At 43.7% G+C, this 18,310-nt stretch overlaps 1 protein-coding gene across 8 annotated transcripts; it reads right to left on the bottom strand.

Annotated features, from left to right (window-relative positions):
* Nucleotides 1-54: 54 nt before the first annotated feature.
* Nucleotides 55-13,261, bottom strand: LOC136541979 (uncharacterized). 8 transcript variants are annotated; one of them, XM_066534187.1, is made up of 12 exons: nt 12,336-13,260; nt 11,077-11,353; nt 10,585-10,770; nt 10,252-10,404; nt 9,419-9,841; nt 6,571-8,628; nt 3,584-3,756; nt 3,326-3,481; nt 2,034-2,268; nt 1,624-1,931; nt 550-1,175; nt 55-467 (listed from the first exon to the last, which is right to left on the bottom strand). In XM_066534187.1, exons 1-11 carry the CDS (start codon nt 13,100-13,102, stop codon nt 884-886), a joined length of 5,028 nt encoding a protein of 1,675 aa, XP_066390284.1. In that variant the 5' UTR covers nt 13,103-13,260; the 3' UTR covers nt 55-467; nt 550-883. The 8 variants fall into 8 exon arrangements, with proteins under 8 accessions (XP_066390284.1, XP_066390285.1, XP_066390286.1 ...); XM_066534188.1 differs by having other exon boundaries at nt 555-1,175; XM_066534189.1 differs by lacking the exons at nt 55-467; nt 550-1,175; nt 2,034-2,268 and having other exon boundaries at nt 1,763-1,931; nt 12,336-13,261.
* Nucleotides 13,262-18,310: the final 5,049 nt, after the last annotated feature.

The following is an 18,310-nucleotide window of genomic DNA, read 5'->3' as shown; positions in this document are numbered from 1 at the left end:
TGCGCATTGAAGTACGAAAAGAGGTTATACAGGATTATGCTGACACGGAAGACATGACTTTCAGAATGAGAACCTAGCCAAAAGCATTGCAGGTTTAATGCCTGGCGATTTTCCTTGTAAACCTCAGTAAATTCGGCTGAGTCATACAATTGGACTAAAATTATAGCTATATACAGTAACAATGATAGAACCGGGGGAGGGACGAGACATCACCCTGATCAGCTAGCACTGTCCTTGTACTGGAACTACTTTATATACACAGTATATGTTGGCAAAATTTGCTACCTCAAAATTTGGGTGTGCTTGTGTTCAAAGACTCATGAACAAAAGCACGGTATGTGGTCGAAGTCAATCGGTATGAAGAAATCATAGACCAAAGTCAGGTGCAAACTCTTTATCATCTACTAGCTCCTCTCCCTAGGCATATCCAACAACTTTGGTCATTTTGTTCTCCCCAAGTCCCCCACCTGCATTCATAGTAACAGTGAAAGCAGTTAGAAATTTATAGGATCGCAAAAATGAAACTTCAACTGTGTCTGAAGAACAGACCTTACAACGTAGGGATAGGGAAGAAACCATTCCCATTTGGATAATCCAGCATAGAGTAGTATACACACTTGCCAAGCATAAATGGCCTGGATACTCCAGTTACAGATCCAAAAGCCATTCCATTCAGCAGACCCCTCAGTCTGATGAGCAAGGAGCTAACCGAGGACAGACTCTTTGCAGCCAGCAAGTTGCAGTGCATCAGAATATTCAGTTGCATTTTAACATGGTACATAGGAAAAACTCTTCATCGCGCGAATATGTGCATGGTGATTCATCCTTGTTGGAAGCTCACTCCAGCATTAGTGTTTTACTCTTCTGACCGGACTGACCCTCATCACACAGATGTATCCTTCTGAACAGGCTTTTGAGGGAAGAAAAAGATAGCAAGCAAGGAGCAGATACTTAGGCCGATAACACCATCAAAAGGATGCAGATGGTAAGTGCCAATCATCCAAAACGGAGTTTCGGGTTTCAGTGTTAAAATACCACTGCTTTGTATTAAATAACTGGCAGTCATGATTCCAGAACGCAGGCCAATGGGTGCAGCAAGCTTTCCTTTTGTCCTCTGCTTAAGCCCAAAAAGCACCAGAGAAAGTAGCAAGAAACCTGGTACCGAGGGTAGTGACCTGCCATCCAATTGTATTGATGTCACTACTTTGCAAATGGTTTGCAAAAGTGAAACATGCTTGAATACAAAAAAAAAACATGGATAAAATCATATATAGGCATCACAAACTGAATATTTCATATCTTTCGAAGCTTTTGAAAAAGGGCAACTAGTTAGTTCATTGATGTGACATATCATGCTTGGTTTTATAGTACCATGAGGTATGCACAGAAAAAATAAAGTTCACCGCACCCAACATCCCCCTTTTTGGATCCCCACTGCAATAAATATATATCTCCCAAGTCTAGTGAGGGTTACCTTGCCATTACATGTACATATCAATAAGGCTTTGCTTGGCTGCACTCTAATCCACCCCAATCCACTTGTATTGAGGTGGATTGAAGTGCAGCCAAACAAGCCCTAAAAACGCTGAGAAAACAGGTGATGGTGGGCAAGAATTGGCGTACCGATGAATTAGAGAAAACACAAGTCCAGATATCATAATGGCATTGTAGTAACCAAGATCAACAGCAATTTCCTCTGGAAGCCATGATCTGAAAACCATTTCTTCCACAACAGCAATGCTAGTTGCTGTGGCAAGCCCACGAAGAGCTAGCAAAAACACATTACTAGAAGACTTGATAAGATCAAGGGGTCTAGCTAAAGATGAAGAGAACCCTGTCCGAAAAGTTGCAAAACCGAGTAGAATGCTTATTGAGTGCACCAACCCTACAACTGTTACACCTCCAGCCAAACCTTGAAAAAATTCCCACAGCTGCAATAAAACATTAATTATTACATACTATATACATAAACCAGCACTCTTCAGTTCTCTGAGAAATACATGTAAGGTTCTTATGAGATTATAAGTTTATACCCTAGACGCAGACCAAATATTCATCCCATATTGCTCAACTGGATCCTCATAGCCACGTATCCTTTTGCCCCACAGCATGACAAGTATCATTATAGAAACAAACAATCCAACAATGCAAGCATAACCAATAATCCCAGTTGAAGCACTGATTGTCCAACTTTGAACAAGTGTTGGCAGTAGAGGAATCACAACAGGGGACCATAGGATGAGAACCATTAAAGAAAAGCCCATAATCCTATAATGCAAAGAAGGAACATTTTAAGGACAACCTAAGAACAGAAAGCAAACAACAAAAGGTATAACATGTCTACAATGTTAAATTTCAACTGACTAATCCATGGAAGGGCCAAACTTGTACACATGAACCATGGCTCAAGTAACAACTACTACTACTACAGTACCACTCAATAATGAACCACTGAGTGATACCGTCCCAAATGCTTCATATAGCTTAAAAAGATGTAAGGCCCTAACTGCTTATCCAGAACAGTGAAAGTAATGGTCCTGAAGCCACTTTCTTTAGAAATGAAACTATGGGGGTTCAAAAATGTGCCTGCTTTTCACTGACCCAAAAAGAAAGGGTAGCCTCTCTCAGTGCTCGCTAAAAATGAAGAAAAAAAACCGACATCTTGGAGCTACTACAGAAAAAAAAAACGAAAAATCAAATCAAAATTCAAGCTAGTATCTGAAACACAAGAGTAGGGGCACCACATCTGGCATTTTGAGAGGACTACTGAAGCATCTTTATAATTTTGGCTTGGTTAAGTTGCTAGATGTTAAAGAGGAACAGCACGGTCTGATCTCTAGTTGTATGCCACTGATGGACAGGAAAAATGAAACTGAAGCAACAAAAAGAGTCGATATGCTTTTGGTAGAAATACTATTTTTCAAGAAAATAAAAAATAAAATAGAAAAAGTAAATACAATAATTCTTTTTTAATGAGAACAAATGAAATGTAACTACATCTATTTGAAAGAGATGAGGATTGAATCTCCATCCATTAAAAGGAGGAATAGGGTTCAAAACATCAGTCATCTCAGTCAGACTTCCCAAGGGGAACACCCAAAAACACTGATTATGTGCCATCACCTCAAAACATAAACGTCTCAAACCTGAACTCAACACAAATAGAACACAAATAATCAAAAGTATAAAAAATAAACACAGTAAATCAAAATATATGAGAAATTTCATGAATTACTAACATAAACCATCTGATGAAGACACACCAATTAAGTTCTTGTTTTCTATTCAATTGCTGTTCTCTTGCGCATAAGAACATAAGACTAACCTCTGAAATAAGGGCTGTTCGCTGATACGTAAGAATGATATAAGCCTATCAGTTAAGCTCATAGCGCCACGAATTCCGCCCCAGAGTAGAGCAATTTTTCCAACGAACCTCAAAATTCCACCCTTTTGTCCGAGTTCAGCTAGAACTGCAACAAGCCTGCTTGCAGAAAGTCAAAACATAATAAATATATTCACAGGAAAAAGGAAAAAAGAAAAGGAGTAGTGACAAAGGAACAAAACAATAGTAACATTAACAGACCTTTCATGATCAACCTCACCATCACCCTTTGTGGGAACTACCGGCCCTGCAACAGACATGGCTTTCTCAGCAAAACTGCTCATCAAACTGTTCTGGCTCTTTTCCTGTGCAGTTTCCTCATGTTTGGCACTTTCGGTCTCAACAAAATCCTTGCAATTTTCATCCTTATTTTTCTGAAATGTGAAAGTTGAACGTTTTATGAAAGAATGGCCTGATAAGAAGAAATAAAGGCAAATTTTGTATGGAATACCAAACAAACGTGGTATTGGCTAGTTCCCACCACAAATGCTGAAATTTGCCCGGTACCATTATCAAATCACTTGCATAGGACACCGCAACGATTATTTTGTTCATTTCAGATTTGTGGAGAGAGGTGGGGGATATGACCTTTTTGCCCTTGTATTCATCCTCTTCCTCCCAGCATTGTGAAGGTAACCCTCTTTCTCCCTCTTTTCACATGCCACTGCAGCTTGACTTGTCCCCTCCCACGCCACCGCCATTCCAACTATCCGTTTCAGCCACACCCATCCCCCTCCCATCCCAAACCCCCGACTAAATTGAGGACCACCACAAGCACCTGCGCCCCCATTTGCTCACCTCTCCTCACCCTCCGGCTCAATGTTGCGCCGCTGCCACATGTACCAAGCACCGACCGAGTAGTAGGGGGCACGACTATTCGCACAACTTATCCATCTGTGACAGGCGAGGGGCTTTGTGGGCACCACTACCCGCACTACTTATCCAAGCCCTTGCATACATCGAGGTCAAAGGATGGGAGCATATAATGGTGTGCAAGGGAGAAGATCATGAACATGTGGATGCCCCAGGTGCCGATGCCTTTGACATTGGTGAGCACCACGGCAACGGAGTGGTCGTCCATGTTGACAATGGCAGCCGCGGAGATGATCCTAGAGGCATAGTTGCAGGCAAGGTCATGGAGGTAGGATGCCTTGCACGGGGATACCCGATCTGGCGGAGCTAGTACAGGGTAAGCGAGAGGACAGCATCGGGAGCCATGCTACCACACCGCTGGGAGCACAAGAAACCGGGAGTAGACGGAGGCGGCGGCCATGAAGGTGGGCTAATGGTACAGGATGCATCGGATGAGGAAGTGCAACAGGTGGTGCGGGCAATGGAATACCAGGGGCTGATGGGTGTCGATGACGGTGGCAAGGGCAAGGTCCGCGACGCGCAGGTGGCGGATTTGCCATGACCACATGGCCCTCCATGAACAGGGGTTGGCCCAGGATCAGGAGAGGATGAAGAACTGACATGTGGACCCTGAGGGCAAAAAGGACATTTCCAAACCTTCTCTCTCCTGAAACCTGAGAAATGAATAAAATAATCATTCTTGTGTCCTACGGCAAATGGCTGGATGTGACATAGCCAATATCACGTTTGTTCTATAGTAAAATTTGCTTAATAAAAAATGTACCACTCCTCTAATGCAGTATATCAAGGAAAAGAGCTATGTATGTCTTATAAGAATGAGAACCACTACTTGATACTTCACTAAACTTTCAGTTCGACAAGAAAAAACTAGGTTGAGACCATCATCCGTGTTTTGTGTGCTAAAGGAATCAAATACTGAAAAGAAAATCATGAAACATGTTTTATTAATCTCATCCAGCTAACCTTAAACATGACGAGAGGAATTTGGGAAACAAATATAGCAATATGAGATGTGTTACGGTGCTTGGCAGGAACCGGTGGTTCCTCATGACATATATTTTGTCAGCCGTTGATCTTAAAACACACTAATTAATTGTAACTAAGGGTATTATAGTAAGTGCGCTTAATCCGCGTGGATGCACAAAACAGACGGAGGCGCCGGAGCACTCATCCGCCGCCTACAGACATCCGCCCAGCACTCCTCCCCATCGCCAACCTGCCACCACTCCCACTTTCAGCCCACAGCACGTCGCCGGCCGCTTGCACCTCCTCTGGTTACTTCAGATCGTTTGCTGCAAGTCTGGTCATCCGCCCGTCTCGTGGCGAGATCCACCATCGGCTGCCTGCAACCCTGCATCCACGTATACACAACCTGACATGATCCATACGGAGAGCAACATTGGTACACTCATCTTCGTCCCACTCGTGTTCGTCATCACGTCGAACTGCAGATCAAGTGGAGCAGATTGGGGGCACCGGTGGTGGCATGTCAGGCTGATTATCTCTTGTTCTTTGTGCCTCACGCTATTTTCTGTTTGCTATTCATCAGAATTGAGTCATGTAGGATTACCCTTTGCGTTTGCATGGTTTGAGAGCTCCTGACTTTGCTTATGTCTTTATTGTCTTCCTGAATTCCATTGAACTGTACCGTCAGTGATGCAAAGTTGCAAACTACCGTTGTTCATCATATCAGTTTCAGAGGACCATACCACATGCCGCGCCCGGCTCCCACGCGGCTACGCTCCACATGGTACTGTTGCGGGCATCCTGCGTCACCGCATGGAGGCCATATGTGCATGCTGGTGTCACCGCTGCGACGATGGGCTGAGCGCACCGTGCCACCGTTGCCAGTCTTGCTGCCATAGCCCCACGAATTGGGGTGTATATAGGAGTGGAACTGAGAGCAGAGTCCAAGATAAGGGTCAGATCACGAGGCCGCAGGTGTGAGGAAGGACGCTGGCGGCGAGGGAGAACGCCGACAGCGACCACAAACAGGCAAAGGGAAGTTAGGATAGGGCTGGGTGACTGGGTCACCACTGTTACTCTACGTGTGAATAGATATGAATCTGAAATGATCACTCTAGCCTTTCCCTATTTTTCCTATTTAGTTCTGGGACCACAAAATTTTAGTACCGGTCCACAACTTAAGTTCCTTCTACTAGGTACCTCTCATCTATTAACCCTTAGATCAGGATCAACGGGCGGCTATTATAATTTCCAAGCATAGTAAAATTTCTCTAGCAATATTATATAGACTATAGAGTAACAGGTCCATCATAGACAAGAAAATGAACTTGGGATATTAGTTTACTTACTTGATTATGTGCTACCAAAGCAGAAGCACCTAGGGCAGCCGTCACAGCCCCCACCATCATATCTTGGCCCTGTGACTTTGTCATCTCCTGCTGGTTGTCCCCACTGGTTTTTTCAATATTATTGTCGTCTGTATTTGCTTTTCCACTATCCTGAACATTCTCTTTGCTGCTATCCTGAACAATAACTTCCTCACCCAAAATATCTGAATTCATAGTCGCTTTCATATGGTCACCATGCTTAGACACACCAAAATGGAAGCAATTTCTCAAACATGCCAAAGTTACACCAACTATGACACCGACAGGAAGAATGTTCCTCAGATGCTGAGACTTCTGAACTGCAGTTGATACAGCTTCAACAACATTTGTTCCATGTGTTGAACCAAACTTGACAGTTGTTGGACTTCTTTGCCCACGTGTCACTGAATAAAACTCACAGTCAAGGACAACAGTTTTAGAAACTTCTGCAGCAATCTGTTCTACATCATTTGCAAGACTTCTTTCAAGTTGCTTAGTATCTGTTATCCCTATTTTGCGCCCAACTTCCATTTTAAGGGCACTTGATAGTTCATCTCTAACAAAGCATGTAAGTGCCTCTCTCAAATCATTACCAGGTATTGACCTGGTTGCTACTGTATTATTCCATTTATTTGACTTGTATGTAAAGTCTGGAATTTTTCTTGGTATAAAGTAGGGTGGCTGAACAGCTTTGTCCATCTTAGATGACTCTTGTGAGGATTCAGAAATGTCATTTTGCGCATTGTGCATCTGGTCTGCAATTTTCCATTTACCCTCTTGTGGATCAAGAAAAAGATCAGTTGCTGAATTAGACTCCTGTATTTTGAGTTGCAATTGTGTGTAAAGAAATTCATGAATGTACATTGCATACTGCGCCTTCAAGTAATAGTTGACAGCTATATCTAATAAATAGTCAGGCAAGCCATTGACCTGCTTGATACCATCAGCATCCACATGATCACCAACTTTGTTTCCTTGGTAATATCTCATTTTTTCCCTACCAGATGAAACAATGCTTAAATTGGGATTTCCCTCACCAAAAGCACAATCATCTTTGGACATGATTGAATCACTTTTTCCAGGACTGCTACCTTCTGGTTGTTTAGATGATTGGTTTATTTCTTCTCCACTTGACGCTTTCTCTGTATTCTCCTTTACATGAGATTCTGTCTCATCCACAGAAGTGCCATCAGAATTTTCAGCATTCTCAGAATCCTGTTGTTTCTGAAACTGATCAATCATATTTTCAAGAACTCCAAATACACTGTTGACAGCCATTTGAGTCGAGTCATCAAACCCAGTTAATGCATCTAATGCCTGGGTCACAGTAATGGGCGAAGGTTTCGATCCTTCTGTTTTAGAGACTTGCGTGCTTTGATCATTCACATTATGAGCAGCCTTATCTTCACCTGTGCGAATTGTGTCACCTTCCTTTTCTGTTGCATTAGATTGTAGATTCTGGTCTATTGTAGCATCTGCTGATTGCTCCCCTTCTTTAGAAGCCCCATTAGAGTTGGCCACTGACTGATCATCAGAAACTTGCATTGGAGTTGTTCCATTGTCCTGTTGGGTTATATGCTGCCCTTCACTGTTATCATTGGTTCCATAGTTAGCTTTATCTGATTTATAAGGTTGTTCACTTCCAATTTCTGTCGCAGTTCCAACAGGTTCAGAAGTTTGAGAAGGCTTTCCTTCTGATGATTCGATGCTTTCTCCAGGTTTATCATCATTTTTCATATTAATGTCTTTCCGATCCCCCTCAGAAGCTGTTGCAGAAATCCTGTTCTGATCAGCCATCTTAGCATCCTTAAGCCCACTTTCATGACCAGAATCTTTGAGCTTTTCCTGGGCCAATGCCTTGGTGGTGGTTGTTCTTACATTGTTCCAGCCAAGTCGATTCAATGCATCTAAACTGAAAGTCTCTCGTTTGGAATTTAAAATTTCAGTTACAGAAGCCGTAAGTTTTCCACGCACATCTTCAGGTACAGCTTCTTCTAGAGCTTTCGCAAGAGTCTCCCCTTGCTCCACAGCTACCAGAACCTTATAACAAGAAACAAAAAAGTAACTTGTAAGCAGCTTGATATACATGTTCTATAGTACCCAAAGTTCCTGACTTCAGCACACCTAAAGTTTCTAATGTTCAGATTTCTAGCACACCTAACTTTTTCCATCCACTGCGGTAATCCATGACGAAAAGTCGAAAATACCCACAAGGCTAGTCCTAACAAGGCATTGCTTGTTACCGACGCCTCAGTCCCGTGCCCAATTGAACAGTACACACAATTGAACAGTACACATACTGCGAGAGCTTGTAGCCATCGTCACCGACCAACCAATCAGACACCTGCCTGTGGACCACAGGGCCTGCTGGATGACAGGGAGGAAGGAGGGCAAGGGAGGCGGTGCAACTTCCTCTGCAGGCCACACTACCTGCTGGGCGCCTGGGCAGGCAGTGCCACCCAAGCAGAAGGCCACCAGGGACCCCGTGAAAGAGAAAGCAAGCTGCTTGGTGACCTATAGGAGGCATGGGCCTGGCACGGAAGAGCTGCTCAGTCACCCTTGTCTCATTGTCTGTCAGCAGACATGAGCAGAACGTGAAATAGGAAAAATAGCAGTAGCAGAAAAGGATCATGGACATTCTGGTACTTCTCATTGTGAATTAAAAAAAGAAAAATTGTGAAAATGGTACTAGTGGTTGACAAAGTGCAGAAATTAACGTTTGAACTTTGGTACTATTGAAGTGTGCCGAAACCATTCGCTACTAGTTTGCTTAAGTCAGGAACTTTGGGTGCTGTAGAACCAATTTTGCCAATTTAATATGCCTGCATACCTTCTTCTTCTGATCATCATTGAGAGTACCAGGCATTGTAGCATCTAGCATATTCATCACAAGACTTGCTGATTGTAGTACCTGACCTTTCTCAACATCTTCAGAACTCTCTTCTAACTCTTCTTCCAGATCTTTGTCTACAGTTCCTATGTCACCATTATTTTCCAACTGCCCATCTTCTTTGTTTTGAGCATCAGAGTACTTTTTTGCAGAATCAACTAGCAGTCCATTTATTCCATGAGGAACATTATTATACAAAATAAGTTCAGAATGCTTACGAAAACTATTTCCTTTTCGAGGTTTCCTCTCATTCACTTGAGGTTCAACAAATGCTAGACCTTTGGACGGGTTAATTGTGATGTCCACATCTTTGATAAGTGGATGCCGACCCTTCAGAAGAGCAAACTCGACAGCTGATAACCACTGCATATAATAAATGCAAATAACAAGTAATAATTTTGAATTTAGTACACTAGCTTAAAATACACATAATGGAAGAAGCACATACATGCGAGATCGATAAAATATTAAATCCATGGGACACTGCAAGTGACGATGTTGAGTATTTTTGCTTCCAGTGGTCATGCATGCTATAACATCTAACAGAGCAAAAAAAAAAAAAAAGAGGTCGTAGGTGTACATCAATCTTCTGTATGCTACTGGTTCTTGAACAAATCATCTATTTTTAGAAGGAATACTTCTACAAATCAGTTACTGGTGTTTCTGTGAAGAAATCTTGTTAAGAAAATGAAAATATACATGTCTAATGCTTGAAGTGGTATAAGAATGCTTCCAGCAGGGTCCTAGAGAAAATAAATAGAAATATATTTTACCTCTAAGGCAAGATTCTGGCACCATAACACAGCGTATCTCCGAAACGTGAAGATAGTGGAGTGTACACCAGAACAAAGGAGAAGGCTTGTGAAAGGATTTTCTGATATTGAACTGCGGGGCACTGTAAGAAGCGGCACAGTCCCATCATCACTCTGCAGTACAGCATATATTCAAATTAGATAATAGAAAGATGGTGTTCACAATGCATGCACTAAATTTCAGAATGATGTTAACGCTCATTAACTTTTGATATCCAGACAATGGAATTACTACAATATGCAAATAACAAGTTAGCTAAGCTCTAGTATTGCTTATATTGTTGAAAACTATACCTGTATAAAAAGTAGAGGTATTTTCACATGGGCAACTGACAGCCTTGTGCTAATTTCAGCATAGAAATCATGAAGAGTATCGAACCCATGTGAAACCATGGATATAGCTCCATCGAAGTCCCTCAAACAACTGGCTGACAAAGCCTTTTGAACATTGAAATTTTTAGCTTTACCTTGAAAGAGTTCCTGAAAGAATACATCATCAGTTGTTTGGCAATGCACTTACAGGGAAAAGGCAAAAAATACTTGTGACAATGCCATGAATTACAGAGATCACAAGAGCAACTGGTCGGTAGAATAGCTCAACTTATACAGATCCTAAGCTTCAGTGAGGCACTACCGCACTAGTACAGCTACTTCCTACAATGACCTATTGCTAGTTCTATGGACTGATATATGCACATGCCGACATGTGACATTGTCAGCATATGAACACATGACATACATAGCAGAGGGGTTACAGTTTTTCTTGGAGAGCAGTGGGGATCAAACCTTATTAGCACGCAGAATATCAACCAAGCCAGTTGTGAGCTTTTCATCAAGAGCTATATGATGAGGAAATGATCTCGTTGCTTCTTCTAGATCAAAAGGGTTGTCAATACAAACAGCAGCAGTAAGAGGAGTAGACTCTCCAACTTCCACGAGGTACTTTGTAAGCATATTTGCCCCATAGCCCCATCCAACACCCATTAGTGTTGTCCAAGGTCGCTTGCTGTTCATAAACTGTACTGCTGTGCAGATATCATCACTGTCAGCTGCTGTAAATAACCTACATAAGCAGGTAGTTTAGAAGCCCTACAATTTCGAACAGATATCCATCACTGCCACACCTCAAAACTTATGTACAAACATCAAAAGGTACACAAATGCAATGAAGTACTCCATAGGTTCCAAATTAGAGGTCACTTTAGTTTTTTCCTAAGTCAAACTTATCTTTGACCAAGTTTATAGAAAGATGCATCAACATCTACAACATCAAGCTTGTTTCATTAAATCCTCCATGAAATATGTTTGGTAGTTGGTATTGCATTTATTTGAACTTGTAGATGTTAATATATTTTCTAAAATTTTGTCAAAATTAGAAAAGTTTGACTTAAGGAAAAGCTAAATTGACCTATAATTTGGAACGGAGTAAATAATATGATGGGTGCATTAATACAACAGTTTTGGAGTGCATGACTGACAATAATGGATCCATGGTGTTCCCATGTTGTAAGAATTTTCAATGTCAGAAACATGCACAATGATTAGTAATGGGTCGGTAGAATAACGATAACTTAACACTTGTGGTTGATGACATTATCTGAACTAGTCATGGACTCATGGTACTCCACTGGCATCAATCTGTACAGTGGACTTTTCCAATTACTTTTTTTGTTGCATTAAAGCAATCACGGTTGAACAAGCAATATTTCGTCTGAACTTTATTTAAGACGTCTTCATAATGGACAGAAGTTATAATAGCATATATGTGGCATAGTTAGTTTAAAGTTTTAAACTGAACATATATATTAGTAACGCCTGGCATTGAGGGCGAACAATCACAATTTAGGTAATGCAAATCAAGCAATGAACACATATTGAGATGTTAAAGTGAATTCCTATACAACAAGCAGTGAGCACCTAAAAGTGACTGCAAGTTTCTAGTTCTGGTAAGTAAGGAGCTCCTTGTGATAGATAAAATTTACTCTTAACGCCCTCAAATTAAGTGGGCAACAAATAAGCATCCCAAATGAGTAGAAGACTTTCACCTTGGGGTAGTGACTGGGGAGCCGCCGCACCCTCTGGGGTTCATTACAATAGGAAAGTATCCATTCTTCAGCGCATCCAACACGAACACCTTGATGCTGCTCTCCATGCTCCCCTCGTGCGTGCCAGGCACTATAAGCACCGTGGAATCCAGCCCATGCTCTTTGTCCAAGTCCAAATTATCAGGCCAATCGAGTGCGATCACCCCACCGTCCTCAAGGGCGATGCAAATCCTCTGGTACGAGATATCGCAGGCACCGTCCCCGCCGCGCACCACGGGGACGCAGCCCCTGCTCAGGTTCACGTAGTGCCGCTCCTCGGTGAGCAGGCGCTCGTTGACGCCGTCGAGCAGGACGCCGCCGTCCTCGAAAGACACGGACGGGCAACGCAGCAGCACGCAGCGGTTGAATGGCGTCGGGCTGGTGAAGAGAATCCACTCGCCCGCGACATCCCCGCACACGTCGTAGTCCTCGGATTCCTGGGACGGCGGCGGGAGGCTGGTCTGGGACGAGGAGGAGGACCAGGAGGAGAAGGAGGTGGCGACCGCGGCTGCAGCCGCGAGGGCGGCGGGGCCTACGAGCGCGAGGGAGGAGGGGAGGCTGGCGAGGAGGTCCGAGAGAGAGGCGCGGGGGGCGAGGAGGTACGGGCGGCGGTGGTGGTGGTGGCGCCGCCTCCGGAGGACGATGAGGAACGGGGTGGGGGTGGGGGTGGGCGCGGCGCCCCGGCGAGGGAGATGCGACGGAGGAGGGGGGCGGGAGGCGAGTTGCATCAGCGGCGGCTGTGGCGAGACGCCACGGGGACAAGCCTTGGTAGTGAGAACGCGGGCGGCGGCGAGGGAAGCCGGTAAGGGTGGTGTGGTGGAGGAAGACGCGGAGGGGATCGGGGAATGGGGAAAAAGGGGGAAACGCGACGTCGACGGTGACGAACGAAGGCTCGCGGCTTTTCGAGCGTAAAAGCTCCCGCAGTTTGTTGTTGTGGCATATACCGGGCCCACGGATTCCCTCACCGACCGGTGGGGTCCAGCACGTTGCGTGGAATGCCTGACTGCGGGTCCACGAAACCACGAGAGCGCGAAGTGCACCGCGTGGCGCGCAGCTGGCGGTGTGGGGATTTTGTCATTTTGTGGGTGGGAGCCTGGGACTGGGAGTCTGGGACTCTGGGAGGTGAGATGAGGTGGTGAAGCAGTGAAGGCAGGCAGTAGCTCTCACAGCTTGGGCCGCCTCCTCGTGGCGCCGCTCGTTGGCGGCCATGCACGCCAAGGGGGAAAGGAACATGTGAGCTCAAAATAACAAAATTGGCTCCCGTGATGCTAGCACCGGTCCTCCTGACTGCCCACGATGCGAGTCAGAAGCGATGCCGAAACATGAAAAAGTGACTCTTGGCAACCTGTAGTGCCGTTGCCCCTTTCACTTATCCTATAATCTGTTTTTTTTAGTTTATTTTTTCAACCGAAACAGTGTTTTTTCTCACAACAAATTAGCCGGAACAGTGTTTCGATTTGTTTTTTTTTTTACGAAACGAACGGGGCCATTGTGTGTAGCGATGCCAAGTTCAAAAACATTGGCATCGAGGAACCTACATGCGTCGATGCTGAGGAATAAAATAGTATTTCTTTGCCGGCGTTTGCTGCTTGCTCATGCACAGGAAATGAAGATGGTGCTCTCAACATTGGTCCCTACAAGCACATGTATGTCGATGCTGAACACTGTGATGTTGGAGTGTTTTTTCAGCATCGGCTATGATAGCTTTCTCAGCCTCGACTACGCTGTGGGTAGTCAAGGCCAGCACTAACGCAGGTACACAGTATGAACAGCCTTGTAAAAAAGTGTTGAGCCACGTACTCCTCTGTGTCTAGATATACGTCGTTTTCGCTTCTCAATAACATTGACTAAATATATATTAAAAAATATTAATATTTATAGTATATATATATAATTAGTATTATTGAAAAGATCTTTAAATCTAGGTTTTTAATAAATTTATTTTAAGATAAAATATTGCACGTATTTTCTACAAATCGAGTTAAACTTGTGACATGCACACCAACGACGTCAATTATTTAGGAACTGAGAGATGGATTGAAACCAACACTTAGGAGCACCGGTTATGGCTTCAGTGACCCAATTTTTTTACAATTTGATCATTTTTTTAAGAAAATTTATGCTTGCCCCCCCCCCCCTCGAAGACGTAAACTCATCTTTAGACCCTGGGGTCGGTGCCAGAACCCATGGCTCCGAGGTAACACGTCTCGGCGCCACAGATTTTGGCTCCGAGGTGCCTATCCGTGCACAACAGAGCATCCTAGGTGGCGTTAACGTAGCCGGTACCTCGGAGCCATAGATCTTAGCTCTGAGCTCGGCGCCAAAATCTGTGACTCCGACCTCAGAGCCGTGGATCTCGGCTCCTAACTTAGAGCCATGGATCCTAGCGCCGAGCATGGATTCAAAACCCACGGCTGTAGAGGCTGGCTAGTGGTCCTCTCCCGAATTAGTTTTTTTTTGCTGCACTGATTTACAAATTCTAGAAATGATTTGCACAAATGGTTTGTGTAAATATGCTCTACTAGTGTAGATCGATTTACACGCGTAGTTTTTAAGTGACGCTAGTAGAAATTGAACTTTCACACCAGTACAAATCAAAAAGCGCCGTCAGTAAAAATATTTTCTATACTAATGTATTTTTATAACAAAATGTTTATAAAAATAACAAATATATTTTTTTTATGAAATTAACTTTTGAGATTACTATATTATTAATATCATTTTCAAATTCTAGCTCCTAACATGTACATCGCTGTTGTTTCTGTAGGCTAATGTAGCGGAAAGAAAAACTGCTCTAGCTTCTCTAATAATAAAGTAGAAAATGGAGGAGCCCGAGGATGCTCATATTTGGGGCATCTTGGGCTTCGTCGTAGTACTGCTACAGTATAGTGAAGGAACCAGAGGCAGAAAAAGCACATGCATACGAACTTAGCCTGCGTGGTCGTGTTATAGAACTGATCCAAAAAGGGGGGTGTAAGCCACCTTTTGATGGGTATTCCTGCACCTGTTTTTGGTACGGATACGGTGTGTGCGCTCTGGAAATAATTTTCGAAGCTGATTTTAGTTAAAAGGTTCATTTAGACATATGACGTGGAAACCGCCATTTCGACACAGACATATGGTTAATTTCTCCTCGACAAGAAAACCACATGTATTGAGCTAGAGCTACCATGTCTACCATATACATACCTTTGTTCTTTATCATACCATTTTCTGCTCTGTCATGAGTCCATATCACTTGCTATTTGTTGCCATCGGAATGCCCATCTTCGGCTTGAATGCACTTCATGTAGCTCACCATCGTTTGTGTTGTGCGCCGCCTCCTCGCCCGCCCCCGGCTGTTTTGCCACCGCGCAGTTCATCCGCCCACACCGATACAGTGTGTCTCTGCTGCTGCTATTGGTGTGCTTTGTTGCCGGTGTCCATCCGTGTGTTCGCGCCGCCTGTGCCTCTGTGCGATGGTCGCGCTGCCACCTCTGTGGGAACCGTTTTCACCAGGTGCTCTTCTTCTTCGCCTCTAGTGGCCCCACGCTGAAGTATTCCCTGGGTTCTCCTTCCTCTCTAAGCATGGTGAGGTACTTAGTTGTTGTTTCTTTTGCACTTGTTGCTCTGTGTGCTTCAAGTGTTCGACGGAATAATCAAAAGGATTCTGCTTGCATCCGGCCGGTCATCTAACTATACATGTGTGTTACTTCTATATATCTTAACGAGTTTACCTTTCCATCTTGAATATTGTAGACCTATATTTTAATAAAATGACAGTCAATGCTTTTGGTGACGACAATTATATTGTTTTTACAGCTTGCTCTTCAAATTCATTCTTTCTTAATATGTTGTCTAAACATTGTAAATGGTAAGGGATCACATCACGAAGCCGTTGATTTGTTTGTTTCCGTGAGTGCGTAAGGGAGCGGGCAACTGGATCAGTTAGCGCTAGATGATGAGCGGTATCTGCATTCTATGGACCCGTAATGGTTCACGCTGTTATCCATTGTGGACTATGTGAATCAAACAGCAAGAAGCGCAATTAGATTGCATCATGAACTGGTTACGGCCAGGAACATCAAACCAAGCAGCACGTTAATTTCATAAACAATGATTCTTGAGCCACATGTTGTCTTCACATTGGCCTTACAAGTGCCATCCTTCGACATCAAACTGAACCATTGTGGTTTGGCCGTGGGTTTTGAATCCATGTTCGGCGCGAGGATCCATGGCTCCGAGCTCGGAGCCACAGATCTTGGCTCCGAGCATGGAGCCAAGATCTGTGGCTCCGAGCTCGGTGCTAAGATCTATGGCTCCGGGGTACCGGCCACGTCAATGCCACCTAGGATGCCCTGCTGTGCATGGCCAGGCATCTCGAAGCCAAGATCTGTGGCGCCAAGACGTGTTACCTCGGAGCCATGAGTCCTAACGTTGCCGCCCAGGGTCCAAAGATGAATTTACGTCTCCCAGGAGGGCAAACGTAATTTTTTTTCAAAAAAAAATCAAATTGTAAAAAATTGGGCTTCAGCCATCCGTCAGATGAGGCACCGACTTCTTCTGCAGGCTGCTATGATAGCCTGCAAGGATACCACCCCATTGTTTTTTCTGTCCACGGGGCATTCGAGCCTAGCTGACACAATGAAACCATCAGGCAACGTGGAGCATTGGGGATGCTCTAACTTTTGCTTCGATGCGGCCATGCTGAGTCGAAGGCACAGTGAAGACTGTAGTCAACAGATGTGAATTAATAAAGCTCTAGAATTTGCAAAAAAGAATCTGCTCCCTTTGTAATTTATTAGAAAATGTAGATTTTTTGTTTTGTTGTAAATCAAATTTCTCTAACTTTAATCAAGTTATAAAAATAAATCAACACATGCAACATTAAATTAGTCCCACTAGATCCATAATAAAATTGTGTTGAAATTATGTTGTCCACAATCAAGTTTGGCCTGGAAGATCGCTCCCACACCTTCCCAATCCTATGCTCCATGTGGATCGACCATCTTCGCCACTACAAATGTTCAAGTCATAGCGTAGTTTGGCCATAAGAGATAGGCTCGACAGGTGTTATCATTGCTTGCATGTGACACCATGCTAATTGTTATCATTCACGTGACCAACATGTCAACTCATATCGAGACTCTTTCCTTTGCATTCGATGTCGTTGTCATGGACATCATGGGAAGGATTGTCTCTTTCGATGCATATCTTCATTCCCACGAGCTTACTCCTCTTTTTTGTAACCTCAACCTCAATGCCATCAACAAACTCGAAGCTGGGCTAACATCATGGTCATGTCTCCACCAAACACTATGGTAGGGTCTTCATCATAAGATCTTTGCAATCTATCATCGGCATCATGACCTATCAATGTGCGTGAGAATGACACCAACATTGTTTGTCTGCAGTGTTGTTGTGCCTCTCCTCTACTTCAACAACTTTCAACATCCAGTCCATGCTTGCACCTTTGGTGGATTCCTTGAGATCAGAGCTCTAGAAAGTTCATTTGGATGAAGTGATGCGCCACCTCAAGGAGGAGGCTTCTACATACCATTAAGTTGTGGCTAGCATGTGTGGCTACACATTTGGAGTGCATAGAGCCTCATGGAGAACATACCAAGATGGCTGAGCTTTTCAACCCATGTTCTTCTATTTAGCTCTCTTTGACAATTTTGGTCTTCAATTCTCTTGTAGCTTGCACGTCTACCGACTCTTTGGTGTGTGAGGATACACGTGCGAACACCGCAAACTCTATTGTAAATGGCATGTGAACTAGGATTTTTTGTTACAGATATTCATGAAGAGATATATTTTATCTTCAATGAGGTGGCTATAAAGATGGGTGACACATAGATCCACGAAAAGATACCCTTAGAGTAGGTCATGTAGGTGCCCTCAGGGACTGCCACTGTTCTAATGATAGATCATATGTTGCTATAGGTCTTCACCTC

This window comes from Miscanthus floridulus, chromosome 3 (assembly GCF_019320115.1).
Source record: "Miscanthus floridulus cultivar M001 chromosome 3, ASM1932011v1, whole genome shotgun sequence".
NCBI classification, from domain to species: domain Eukaryota; kingdom Viridiplantae; phylum Streptophyta; class Magnoliopsida; order Poales; family Poaceae; genus Miscanthus; species Miscanthus floridulus.
Note: the sequence above shows the minus strand (reverse complement) of the source record. Positions and strands in the feature narration are given on the sequence as shown.